The sequence below is a fragment of the Saccoglossus kowalevskii genome, chromosome 10 (genome assembly GCF_978046115.1).
Source record: "Saccoglossus kowalevskii chromosome 10, keSacKowa6.1, whole genome shotgun sequence".
NCBI lineage: Eukaryota > Metazoa > Hemichordata > Enteropneusta > Harrimaniidae > Saccoglossus > Saccoglossus kowalevskii.
Genome location: NC_140650.1, coordinates 18,098,333 through 18,112,975, shown reverse-complemented (window position 1 = coordinate 18,112,975; position 14,643 = coordinate 18,098,333). Strand labels below are relative to the sequence as shown.

The 14,643-nt window shown below is 33.6% G+C and overlaps 1 protein-coding gene across 5 annotated transcripts in view; it reads right to left on the bottom strand.

The window, feature by feature from the left end:
* Nucleotides 1-1,261: 1,261 nt before the first annotated feature.
* The window catches only part of LOC100368918 (uncharacterized), a 46,297-nt gene continuing 32,915 nt past the window's right edge, over nt 1,262-14,643 (bottom strand). For 2 of the 5 annotated variants that reach the window (XM_085504321.1, XM_085504324.1), the window contains exons 7-19: nt 12,717-12,931; nt 11,704-11,878; nt 11,534-11,579; nt 11,126-11,216; nt 10,678-10,728; nt 9,571-9,661; nt 8,981-9,085; nt 8,168-8,340; nt 7,104-7,184; nt 6,815-6,904; nt 6,496-6,604; nt 5,390-5,622; nt 1,262-3,740 (exon numbers count right to left, since the gene is read on the bottom strand). In XM_085504321.1, coding sequence (XP_085360447.1) covers nt 3,581-3,740; nt 5,390-5,622; nt 6,496-6,604; nt 6,815-6,904; nt 7,104-7,184; nt 8,168-8,340; nt 8,981-9,085; nt 9,571-9,661; nt 10,678-10,728; nt 11,126-11,216; nt 11,534-11,579; nt 11,704-11,878; nt 12,717-12,931 — 1,620 coding nt within the window. In that variant the 3' untranslated portion in view covers nt 1,262-3,580. The remainder of the gene's footprint in view (nt 3,741-5,389; nt 5,623-6,495; nt 6,605-6,814; nt 6,905-7,103; nt 7,185-8,167; nt 8,341-8,980; nt 9,086-9,570; nt 9,662-10,677; nt 10,729-11,125; nt 11,217-11,533; nt 11,580-11,703; nt 11,879-12,716; nt 12,932-14,643) is intronic. The other 3 variants (XM_085504322.1, XM_085504323.1, XM_006825908.3) reach the window with 3 other exon arrangements.

Genomic DNA, 14,643 nt, shown 5'->3' with positions numbered 1-14,643 from the left:
CAGACTGTCGGCTGAGATAGCTCTGCTGTTAGCAATGCACATTGCAAATAAAGAACAGAATATATCATTAGAAAATGAACATTATGTATAGTATCAAAGCAACAGGACTTACTGTTTTCAACAAGAATTCAAAAATATCACTTTTCACCAAAAATATTCATAAAAATTAGATAATTGAAGATATCACCACGAAATGAACAAATCTGAGAGGTCCACATGTAGTACCTATATATGTAAAATATTAAAGCAATTGGACTTGCGGTTTTCAACAAGAAATCTAAAATATCACTTTATAGCAAAATCACAAAAATATTCACTAAAATTAGAGAATTGAAGATATCATCATGAAATGAAAAAAATCTGAGAGAGGTCTACCCAGGGTACATATACACCAAGTATCAAAGCATTCAGGCTTACAGTTTTTAAGAAGAAGTCAAAAAAGTAAAACATTGACACGGACAACTGATGGACAATCACTCATATGATAAGCTCCGCACGACAGCGGAGCTAAAAATTGAAAATACTCTCACCGCTTTGTCACAGCTTCAACACTAGAGGGACAAATTATAAATAGACCAATTTTTTTATTCGCATGTACCTGCTGTTCAAAAACTGGAAGATTGAACTACATTAGAAATAAGTTTTGATCACAAATAACATTTTGATTTCACAATACCCTGAGTAATTTGGAGCATACAACTATATCAGTGCTACAGATTACACAGAATTGCTGATCAATTAGAATCGTGAGACTGTACTATCACTATTGGATGTATCAGAGAAATCATCTGTAAACATAGGGTGAATTACCAGAATATTATTTCCTTGGTACTAAAAATACTTTGGGAATGCCTGTCCCCCTGTTGGGATAAAAATAACAGTTGCATTACATGAAATTTATCATACAACAGTGCTACCAGTGAGTCCCTTGGAAGAATTCTTTCATTTTCTGGCTTTTTCGTCACAAATAATGGTTAATTTTGTAAGTTGAAATGTTATGTGCAATCAAAATGTGTATATTTTAATTTTGGAAAATGTTTGAACTATGCAATTCATAGATGTAGATATTGTGATGAGTGGCTATTTTGTATGTAAGGATGAAATTGTTTTTGTTTTTTTTTATTCCAAAGCCATGTGCTAAGTTGCGCTGTGGTTGAGAGCAGTGGTAGGAGAGCAAGTACACAGACTTACTTCCTGAAAATTCAATACACACACACACACACACACACACACACACACACATAAAATATGAAGATTTGAGTCAAGATAATATGGAACTGCTTGAAGCTCCTTTATTTCATACTGAACAGTGGTTTGATTCCACGGCAATTACTCACATGAAGATACCCAGTCTTCAGATAGGTAAAAATTCTCCATTAAACAGTTCGGTGAAAATATGCCACTATTGTTTAAGAATAATGTAGCTTTCTCCCGTGAATATTTGTAAGTATCTGATACAAAAACCGGAGAATGTAACAAGCTTATACATGTACTGGGACTAACCGGCGTTTAACGACTTTTATTCATGTGTATCAACTACATGTAGGTGTGAGGAGAAATGAACGATCTATTGCTCCGACAACAATTTGTTTTCAGGCAACCAGCAAAATGTATGAAGTCAGTTTTACATCAGTGATTCCTATATTAATTTTATAAATACTAGAAAGACAACTGTATTTGCTCTATTACGAGTACTTTTCCAAATTTGTAGGTATCTGGAAGTGACTGCATTAAACATTCAAATGACCGTCAACCAATAGGAGCTTCCCATATGAAGCATTTTTTTCAGAGATACGCTTTGATAGAGCGATAAATCAGTAACTTTTATCACCTGCTTCAACATTTCTTTTTTGCCGAAATCTGTTACGACACCAGTATGTGAATAAAAACTGAGGAAATAGACATGTGTTATAATTTGCGCAGTTATCTGGATGACAATTCCATGTGTTGACAAAGAGGATTTTACAAGTTTATTGATTCTACCAACAGGGTATCCATTGGGAACATATGAAAAATTACTTGACAAGAAACAACCAGGTCTAACTCTTGAGAATGCTGAAGAACCTTTTTACCACAAAAATATATATTATAATATAAAAAAAAATAAAGGCTAAGTTGATGTTAGCACATGAAATTTCCGTTCATTTTGTCAATAAACACAACAAAACTAGCCGTTAAAAAAAAAAAAAAAGAAATCAGCAAAGAGTTGTTTTTTTTACACATGAGGAGCTCTCGATTTTTTTTCTAAAGTGAGAAGTATACGTTTGTACACATTAAAGAATGTTAAAATGATAATTGATTGTACATCGTGTATGCTGCGAAATCTCTTGAAAACTCAAACGTTTGACAGTGCACGTAAAATATTCACAAAACACGAGACTGTAAAATATGTGGAAGACGCACTGCAAAATACATCCACCACGCATAGGCGATTCGTGACATAAGTGAAAGAAATATGGAAGAGAAGCCAGATAGCTTCAACTTTGAGGTTCTGGCCAAATAGAAAAATTTCCAAAATAATGCCAGCTTTTTGAGAACTATGATAGAGAATGATTGGTTTCTATGGTGAAACCTTCATTTATATATGGGCCAAAGTGCTGAAATTGCAACTACAAAGTTTTGTAGTTTCACCAGACTTTCAAAAATCTATGAAAATTTGTCAAATGGGTTTACACTAATGTCAAATCACAGTGTTGAGGGACTGGGGTCAAATAATACATGAAGGTCAAGGTAAGAGCGCCCTCATGGAACATTCACAACAAACAATGAATATTGCCACTAGAGGGCCCTACAAAAATATTTCCCCAGATGCAGTATTCTGTCAACAGTTCTGCTTTGCTCTGTTTAAACCATATCGCTTTCTAGTCGGTAACCGAAAATAACAATGAACTACTTCTGGTGAGTATAATGTTTATTACAATGTACCTGTGTTACATTGATTAGATCGAGTGGAGGAAAAATGTTAATTACACAAAAAATTATGTATGAAAGCCTCTAACGCTTAAGCACCAGTTAACAAAAACGGCTTTGTCAGAACTCCTTTCTTTGCTTATATATACTAAACAGATAATGTCTAAAAACAGCATTTTGATTCAAAAACAGCAAAGCAGAGGCCAACACATTATCAGTCGAATCAAGGTCCATTTATACATTTCAAATGTTGAATAACACCTTAGTTTTTTATGACTATGGAGATTATCAACCTTGTTGTGCAAAATAAAACAGAGATCAGAAAATAAAATATTATTGAATAAAAATTAATTATGGCTATTAATTATGTTTTATGCAAAAAGGCAGGCAAAATTTTTTGGTCTAACATACGAATACATAAAGTATCAATCTGACAACACAGAAACACTGTTCCATTTGGGTTTCAGCTCCCCCACAATAATATTGCTTAGGTTTTTAAAGAAACAATTTCAAGACGTGATATGTACAGATTGAAAAAAAATGAACGAGGACAAAGCCACGTAAAGACGATGACGACAGAGAGTGACAACAGTCCACACTGTTCACACAGAGATTTGCTAGTTCACTCAGCTTAGCAGACATTATGTGATACACATCTATTACAAGGTAACTATTCTTTGGTTATTTTATGCCACGGTTTCTTGTCAATGCCTTTACTTTCTGGTAAATGCTCATAATGACATTTGTCGCCAAACGCACACCCCGTCGTTCGCCAGAAGTAACATTCATCACCATTGACAGGACCTTTTAATTTATGTCTCGGCTCCAGACTGCAAACAAAATAAACAAACATGACATAAAGGCCCCCATCATTTCACTGATTAAATAAGACTTGTAGAATTATAATCTAATAGAAAACATAAGACAAAAACGGTTTGCCTCCTGTTCATTTCACAAAGGCAATGGAATATTCATTCAATTTTTATTCTCAAACCCAGGAAGGGTATTTGCACTAGAGATGATATCTGATCTTGATGGAACAGTTTGAAATCAGTAGGACGTTGATAAAACAACAATCTCAGTCAACAACGATCCTTTTTACGAATAGATTCAATCAATTCATCAATGAAATTATTAGCAGGTCTAGAAACTTACGAAGATCATGAAGGCTATTGTCTCGATTTCTCAACCCGAATGTCTTGTTGATCTAAATGTTAACTGCTCAGTTTCAATGTGACCAATGCATTTTCAAAATGTTTTGCCTTAAAAATTGAGTGCCCTAACAATTCTGAAATTCAAGCACTATAATCGCATTACATGGAAATATACTGGTCATCAAATCATGTCGATTGTACCAGTCAAAATGTTGTATTTCAAACTTCACAATCACATGCAGGATGAATTCTAAAAATGCATACTAGAATACTTAGAGCAATAGTCTTATAGTGAATAGCATTATCTTTTCAATATATTTCAACTTGCTACGATTATATTAAAAATTAAACCAGTAGTTTTTTTCATCAGTTGGCTGAAAATCTCCATGGATAGTCAAAATGAATGGGGAAATAAACAACATCAACATGTGATGAAAAATCACTTTTACAGTTCCATAATTTCTGAACTTTTAAATATAGAATCAATCAACTGAAAACCATATCATGTAATATTAGAATGTATTTTATGTACAATTTCGCCAAGAACACCAATTTCATTGTTTATGAATTACATAAAATATATGCGAATAAGACAAACAAGCAGCCGGTCGGCTGAGATAGCTCCGCAGTTAGCAATGCGCATTTCAATTAAAGAACAGAAGACATCATTAGAAAATAAACAATATGTATAGCATCAAAGCAATGGGACTTGCTGTTTTCAACAAGAAGTCAAAAATATCACTTTTCACCAACAATGAAAAAAATCATCATCAAAATTAGATAATTGAAAATATCACCACGAAATTAACAAATCTGAAAGAGGTCCACATGTAGTACCTATATATGTAATATCAAAGCAATTGGACTTGCGTTTTTTAACAAGAAGTCGAAAATATCACTTTTTACCAAAAATGACAAAAATATTCACCAAAATTAGAGAATTGAAGATATCATTGCAAAATAAACAAATCTGAGAGAGGTCCACATGAATTACCTATATATGTAATATCAAAGCAATTGGATATCAACATGAAATGAACAAACCTAAGAGAGGTCTCCCCAAGGTACATATACACCAAGTATCAAAGCATTCAGGCTGGTAGTTTTCAAGAAGAAGTCGAAAAAGTAAAACATTGACACGGACGACGACGGACAATCACTCATATGATAAGCTCCGCTCGACAAAGTCGACAGCGGAGCTAAAGATGTGAATAAGACAACATTTCCGGCCAATCACGCCATCAACAAAACTGATCCAAACAATGAACTTACAGTATATAACTGCATATTGCAGTTAAAACCCAAAATAAAACAAAAATACTTACGAATCATTAACATCTGTAGTATTTGTACTAGTAGGTGAAGAAGGAACAGCAGCATTTGCAGGTGTTACTATTTTTTGGTTAATTTTTATTGTACTGGGTAAAGCTGACGACGTAGCAGGTATACTAGACGAAGTTGGATGATTTTTTTTGATAACTGTTGTACGAGGTTGACCATTCACTATTGGGTTGTCAGGAAATTTTATCAGTATCCTTTGACCCTGCATTTCTAGGCCCTGTCGGGGTGATGAGAAATGACAACTCAATATACAAACAAATGAAGGATTTAGTTTAATAGGAGTGGAACAACAAACAAACGATTGGACAGAGTCTATTGGTTGTCATGTAATAAACATATTAGAATTAGAAGTGCATCTCTAAAAGTAAGGCACATAAACCGAAAAATTTCATTTAGTGAGTACTGTAAAATGACTAATTTTCACTGGATTTAAATTTCGCTGATATACCATTTCAGGCATATTCAGTGGGTTTTAAATTCATGGTTTTATTATTTAGATAATGTGTTCTATGACAAATTTTACATATATTCACAGGGTTTTAATTTAGCGCATTTTCCATTCAGCGAAATAAGCAAAATTAAAACCCAGTGAATAATTAATCCTTTTACAGTACCCTACTGAATCATTAAAATATGACTTATGCGCTATTAATAGAGCAAATATGGCAGATGTAATTATTAATATCATTTGATGTAAATATTATTCTCTATTGATTTGAAATAGATCTAGTATATCTAAAAAAAAAAAAACCTCATTTGTCAGTTTGTAACCAGGTTTTTAATTTTGTACTTGTAGGTTTAAAACTATGAGAAATGTTTGAAATTTTTTCATTCATACACCCCCAGTCGAGAAAGACATAATTTATAACACGCTTACATCAGTATGTACATTGTAAGGTATTTCCGGGAAACAACAACATGTTTATTCAATTTGCAATCAAGCCCATGAAAAACTGGTTACAAAACTGCACCCTGTATGTAGCAAGCACACTCGGTGATACACCAAGACGAGCACGAAAATGAAAACTAATCTTTTTTTATGAATGTGTCTAATAATAAATAGTAGGAACAAGTGAATCCGGCAACTTACTCTTACCTGTAGGGCTTCCATAGCTTTACTGGCAGAATCTTTTCTTTTGTAATTGACAAAAACGCAAAATTTTTCTGGTAACATTCGAACACTTTGTAACTGTCCATATCTTTTGACAAAACACACAAAATACACAACAGATTAACACACATTCGTAAACTTACAAACGCAAGCATGTCATCTTAGTGGTTCTTTTTAACTGATTGCATGCAGAATCTGAGACTAAACCAAGAACAAAAAGCAAAGTGCATAGACCAAGTTTAGTACTGTTAGATTTCCAACAACAATAAATTGCCTTTTCAAAACAAAATTAACTTACTTTCCAAATGCTTCTCTGATATCTTTTTCTGTAACTTTTGGTAAAACGTTTCCTATCCATAAAGAAGTTAGACCCTCAGGATTTTTTGTACTAAAAAGAACAACATCATTATATGAGCAAACATATTACACACTGGATGGGTTTTCACATGTACCAAATTTTTATCATTCCAAATTTACGTTATTTTTATAATAATTACATGACTTCTATATCTTAATATTACACCTAGAAAACAACCACGATGTTAAAATCGAACAATCACAAATAATATAAAACAGTGCATGCATACTTCTTGTCTGGTAGCTTGCTCCAATTGTTATGATAAATCTCTCTTCGATCTCGGAACAAATTCTTATCCAAGTTACCAGTACTGTTTGTGAAATACAAGTCTTTGTTTTAGACTCCTTTGACAGCTATCTCACTGTGAAATTCCGGGCACTAGCCACAGGTAATGAACTTGTCATATACATGGAAATGCCCAATAGCTGACAACACCCATGAAAGGTGATCAAGTCGAGTCTGCATGTGACAGAATAATCACAGCGCAAGAGCATAGCTTTATTTAATAAGATTATTCTTAGCCGGCACCAAAATAAACTGATAAGGAAAACTGCTAACTCCCTATCAATTCCCCTTCGAACATTGCAATACTGTGAAATACTTTATTTTCGCTTGGAATTAATTTCCACTATTTTCGCTAAAGAAATGATTCAGTGAAAATAAAATCCAGTGAATATACTTTTTTTCCTATATTTTACATTCAACTCGTCAAAAATCAGTGAAAATAAATTCTATACAAAACACACAAAAAGTCTTTTCATCGAAAATTAATTCCAGCTAAAATAAAGTATTTTACAGTATCCCTTAGAAAGTTCTTAGTGGTGTTTATTGTAACTTTGGCTCAATCTAATCACTAGGGGTGCTGGGAGTGTTAGTATTGAGAATACATATTTAATTTATGGATGTAAATATGTACTGAAATTACAAATGTGGACCAGCCCTGTTCGTCCATATTTCTGAACTGCATTGCAGACGGTGCTCTACGGACAGTTGACTTTAGTGGCCGATGTTTTCCATGAAAACCATTTTCAATCATTAATAATTTAAATGGGGAATTTTGTATTCCTATGAATGTTCTACAAGTGTAAAATTTAATTTTAAATCCTCTAAGTTTCCAATAGTTGAATAACACTGCTAAGAATCTCCCAAGGGATATTGCAATGTTTTCATGATGCGGTTAAAATGTGATTGACTTTCTCTAAGGTAACACAGGATTCAAGAGTTATGTAAACTCAAGTGAGTTAGTAACATTGATTCCTATTATCATCTCTTTGTCAAGACAGTGTGACTTACTCTGTTTTGCTAGCTTCAATAGATTTACTAATTTGATCTTCATCGTCCGAGATATAAATTTCTTCACTTTCCTGCGGCAGAACCGCTCCAGCTAAAAGTGATTCTAAAGCTTGCTGTACAGTGCCATGTCGGCGTATCGCTGCTTCACTCTGCGACCGAGTAAAACCCATTTCCTGTAATTATACGTGGACATTTTATGAACATGTACCTGATACACAAGGATGATTTAAATTAAAGTCATTCCACTGAAACAGACCTACAATTAAGAAACATTCACAGCTTTGCCCAATCCTTACTGCGTACATTATTTTTTCCAAAATCGGATTTTTTTTTATGGTTAAGACAATATCTTATTTTTGGGCAGACAAATATTTACTATACTTGCTCTATTATTAGTGCATGTATGCGCTTACGTCACTTGCACAGTTGTATACATGGTCGAAATAAGTCATATTTAAATGATCAAGCATACAATAAATTCTTGGTTTATGTTTATATTCGGAATGCGCGTCACATTTGTTAGGGTTCATAGGCACGTGCCAATAAATGCTAGGTAATCACATGGTGTACTATTACAAACAATATATTGATATTTTGAGTGAACACCGGATTCATGGTTGGGGAGACACGCCTTTATCAAATTTACCACATCATTACTGCACAGCATTATTGGTAATGTGTGTAACGATAGGAAAGCGAGGGGGGGGGGGTGTCTTTTCTTGTTTCAAGTGTGTTCATTGTAAATGTGTATATGTCACAGAGAGCAAACTTTAATTTCCAGCTCTGTCTAACTAAATACGCTCACAGTCTTACCATTAATTGTCTTGTTCTACATCTAAGTAACTCTTGCATAGCATCTTCACAAAGACGATCTAATTTTAAAACTCTTTCAAACGAACTCTCAGCATCAGCAAATAACTGCCAAAAAATAAATAATGACATTAAAATGAGCAATTAAAAGACTATATAGACGACCTGGAGTAATACCTGGCTACCTGGCTAATAAATTCACTATATGCCGCTCAACTAATGTCTAGCTACAGTGCTAGTAATATCTCATAGTGGTCAGCTGTTAACTTTATCACAGCATTTGACCTAGCCAATGAAAAAAATATTACATCATGTGTGTGACATTTCTCTTAATCTTGGATATTACTTGAACCCAGGGTGTTAGCCAGCCATCAGTCCACCCACCAAACAGACTGGCAACTTTTTTCCATATTTTTTTCTATTGTTCTAATTTTACCAAAATATATTGAAAACCATCACCATTTTCATGAAGTTGAATTGTTTTGGACTAGCAGTTGCAAATTTCTGGCTAATAGCCTGCTTGAACTGAAATCTTTATGTTAGTGGAGTGGCAGTTGCTCACTGTACATAACTGAAAAAGAAAGTATATTTACCTTAAGACCTGCAAGTGCTCGTCCTTTTCTAAAATAACCTTTTGGCCAATCTTTTGCTAAAGCGATTGCTTTATCAGCATCTTTTAGGGCTCTACAATTCAAAATAGAAAGTTGACTCGATTACCGGTAATAACTAGAACTAAATCGTGTTTTGGCGTTTCCATGCCAACCCACATGATTAGAACATGATTTGTACAGGGTTTGTATAAAATGACATCGCTGAGCATTATGTCATGTGATTATTTATTCATGAAGTCAGATGACACCACTAAGCATTACATTATGTGATTAATTAATCATGAAGTCAGATGACATCACTATAGCATTACATCATATGATTAATTATTCATGAAATCAGATGACATCACTAAGCATTACATCATGTGATTAATTATTCATGAGTCAGATGACATCACTACATTACATCATGTGATTAATTATTCATGAAGTCAGATGACATCACTATAGCATTACACCATGTGATTAATTATTCATGAAGTCAGATGACATCACTATAGCATTACACCATGTGATTAATTATTCATGAAGTCAGATGACATCACTATAGCATTACACCATGTGATTAATTATTCATGAAGTCAGATGACATCACTATAGCATTACACCATGTGATTAATTATTCATGAAGTCAGATGACATCACTATAGCATTACATCATGTGATTAATTATTCATGAAGTCAGATGACATCACTAAGCATTACATCATGTGATTATTTATTCATGAAGTCAGATGACATCACTAAGCATTATGTCATGTGATTAATTATTCATGAAGACATGACCAAACATGACCAACAAAATTAAAAATAGCCACAGACATATTTTAAACTATAGTACATGTAATATTAAAATAATTTCTCAAGGGCTTTGTTCAGGGAATAAACTTTTTTGGGATTCACTACAAATCACAGAAAAGTCACATTGAAGTAAAAATAAAAGTAAAGCAAATGTCATTATCATCAGCGTACGTTGTCCTCATTTGATCAATTTTATGAACTGTGCAGCAATCTATGATTACGTCATTTCTATTTTTAGTAAGATTGCGTAATTATGGGAAACGCAATATAAATACACTCTATACTTACTTGTCATATTGGTCGAGGCGATCATAACAAAATGAACGGTTACCAAAAAACCTGAAAACAGAAACTCAGAAAATCAATAATGAAGCATACAATTAATCACTATACTATGAAATGAGAATAATTATTAGAGCAGACATGAAAACATGTATGTGAACCAGTTGTAGTTTTCAATACCTATTATGAAATGTTACACAAGAATGTCACTGATAGTCCTGAAAGTCTACAAGCAATGGATCTAAAAAGGGATTTGTAACTTGCTGGTCGCTTTTAACAACATTTTTCAGGCCAATATTTGCATGCAACATTTTTATGTATTTTTCTATAAATTATTTCCTAATTTTTGACTAAATGGAAACAATTTCTATTGGCTACAAATTTTGATTAACAATTTTTCACGTTTCAAAGAACACCAAGCTTAACTAAAAATATTAGTAACTGAATTACTGACCTGAAATCCCTAGGGTCTAGTTTAATAGCTTGTGTAAATAAATCTATTGCTGCAGTGTAATGACCAAGATTGGCCATTTCATTACCTCGAACTGTAAAGCAAAGCATACAAAAAACTGATTATACTGCCCTCTCGTGTTGATTTACAGAAATGTTATAGGTCATTCACCTTTCATTTGAACTTTTAATTGCTTTCTTTCTGATACATTTCTTTAGGTTTGAAACAAAACATGAAAAGGGATGCAAATAATGTACAGTTTAAGAAAGTCGCTCATATTTGTAAGCAACCCAGAAAATAGGATTCAAATGGTATTGGGCATTTTTTATAATACACCAGGTTTTCATCTGGTTCCATATTCAAACAGCTCTAGATAGGCCAAGGTACTAATAGAAAGTACTGCACACATACCCGCTATTTGCCTACTTCGTAAAACAACAGGATCTAAATCTTCTACCTGCAAAAATAAGGTAACTTTTGTAAGATACTTGACAGTTAAAACAGGGGTGCAAAGTAAGACAATATAATTTTGATTTTGGGTAAAAAAGGTTTAATAAAAGTTAAAAGTATTTAAAACCTACAGAATCTTTTTCATCATTTTTTGGTGTCTCTTTACTTTGTTGTTTTTCTTTTTTGACTTGTTTCTCTTTAGTTGCAGACTGTTGAGTAGAAATTTTACGAGCACTCGCAGCAGCCTTGGCAACAAAAGCACTATTCGGATCAAGTCCGTCATCAGAATCAAGATCTGTTTTTGACCTACAACAACAAATTTATGAAAAAAAAAATTGCATGAAAATAACATGAATAATTTTAATGAAGCCTAATAATTCACTGGGTTTTAATTTTGATATTTTGGCTGATAAGTGAAATCTGCTAAATTAAAGGGCGGCAGTCGTTGTGCCGCGTCTTGTTCGATATGGCATAGCAATGTATAGAAGGCGTGTAAAATACATTATTTATTCACATAAAAATTCGAACACGCGTCGACCACCGTGCTTTAAATTTAATTAACATGTAAAATAACAATAAAACTCATTGTTTCCTTGACAAATTTGTGAAATTAAAACACAGTGGATACGCTCAAAACATCACAATAATGAAATTAAATGTCGATGAAAATAAATGGTTTCACAGTAGTATTTCCTTCACCATAAACATAAAACAAAATCAATCAATGTGTATCTAACACATCACTATTTTTATCTCTGTTTTATCTCAATACCAATCAAAAACAAAGAAATGGGATGATTCAGAAATTACATAAGGTACATGCATGGACCAAATATAACATTGCCAAAGAATTAAGTATCCAGTGTTCAATTTTAGCGCATTTGAGGTTGCAGGGATATTCACTAGGTTTTAAACACACTGGTCTGTGAAGAAAACAACAGGTTCTATTGTTAAATTTTAATTATCACCGGGTTTAAATTTAGCACATTTTGCTGTCAGCGATTTGAGCGAAAACAAAAAGACAGTGAATTATTGAAACACATACATACTGATACTAAAGCATAATTATTTAAAAAAAAAAAAAAAATTTGATTATCAGATTTCAAAAATATTCTATATTCTAGAAGACGAATTAACAACTCACCTATCTTTTTTACTTGTTTTTACAGGCTTTTTAGACTCAGTACTATTATTATTGACTAATTGCTTTTTGACAGTGTCCTTTTTAATATCACTTTTACTGGAGATAGGTTTGGAAGACTTTGAGTTTAAAGATGATGAAAGTTTCTTTGTAATCTCCTCCATGTGTTCGCTGTCCTCGTAGTCTTCGTCGTCAGACTCACTACTTCCATCGCTAGTCTGTGAAGTGATATAGAAAAAATAATTAGTGACTGAAGCCAAGATGAAGTGAAAATGGTTGATTTGGGACCCTTACTAACATGTACCCTCAAGGTTCCACACCTGTAACAAAAAAATTATATTTGGTCACTGGACGAATGCAACATCTTATTTTCTTCATCAATTAATTTGTGGCCAATCCAAAACTTGTATGAATAAAATGAAAATAATAAAAATATTATGTTTCAAAACACAGGGATAATGTTGATAAAGTAGAAATTTTTGCAGTACTGCTGAATTGAAATAGCCCACTGATTCGAACAGTACAGGTACACTGGACAAATGTAGTGTGACCTCATGATCAAATTGACAATGTTATCTTTCGACTGGTCGGATAAAATTTTCTGTTGAAATCTACAACTTCATCTACCATTCTAGTGAGGCGATTATGCATCTACCGGGGTTTCCTTGAACTAAGGGCAAGTCAAATTTTTGCATTTTGCAGGTTAATCTGCAAAAATATTTGCTGAAATGGTGATCACATGAGACAGATTGTCTTTATATGCATAAATTATTGCTTTGGAACTGTCTGAAAGTGGTCACTATAGACAGGTGATCCTTATATAGAGGTGGTCACTAACACAGGTTTGACTGCAAAACTGATAAGCACACTGGACACCATACTTGGCTGTTTGGTTGGGAAAAACACTGCATACACTGAGAAAATTTATAAAACAAATGTAATTCAGTCTCTGAACTGACATCACTGTTTACCACTATGCCATGGAAGAAAGTGCATAGGAAGTTCATACATTATTGTTCTGAGAGGAAAAGCATGGTGAAACCCTTCAGCAAAACATAGTGGCAATACAGCGGCTGCGGTAACACAGTACATTCAAATTTTAGTACATGTATATGAACAGACATTTGATAACAAATGTTAAGGTCTGGAAGAAACATGATTTAGGAAAGAATACCATCACTAATATGCCATTGTTTAGTTGTTCGTTGTATGATATCCGGATGTCCCACAGTCAACAATATAATTAAAGTGCCTGTGCAATGCCCATCCCCACGTTTCCCATTTTAGATCTGTGTCCCACTGAAATGGGCAGTTATTGATTTTTTTGCCGAAAATGATTACTCGTATCCAAGTAAATTTGGGATATTTCTCGTGTTGTAGCCACACCCACCTATTCTGAAACGGTCGACTGTTTCCGGATTTCCGACTCTCGCCGAAAGTGCGCCACCAAATGCCAAAATGTGAGAGGAAGTCATACCCCTGAGCCGTAATAACATTGGTCATTCAGTATACTTTTAAACGATATACATTATCAGTAGGCGTTTTCTTTTTCTTTTTTTTTTTGTCTTTTCTTTTTTTGGTTGAGAGAGAGTTTTTAGATGTTGTGTTGTGGGCAGTTGCAGTGAAACGTATAGTCATAGTGTAAGTATTCACACGTTTCTAATCGATCCGAAGGTGCGACATCAGTGGACGAAAGCCACTTAACCTCAGATTCTTTTTTATTATGAGAAACTATCCTCGTACATGAAAAAACAACTAGGTTTAAAGAGAAATGCCGACAACATAAACCTGGCGCAACACTTTTGAAAGAAAGATTCTGGACCATTTCAGAAGAGAGAGACGTCCGGCAAGTGTTTCAAATGAGTTGACTTTTTTTGCGATCCTGATTATCATTTTATAGAGACCATTTAGTCCCTGTTAAGTAAAAGGT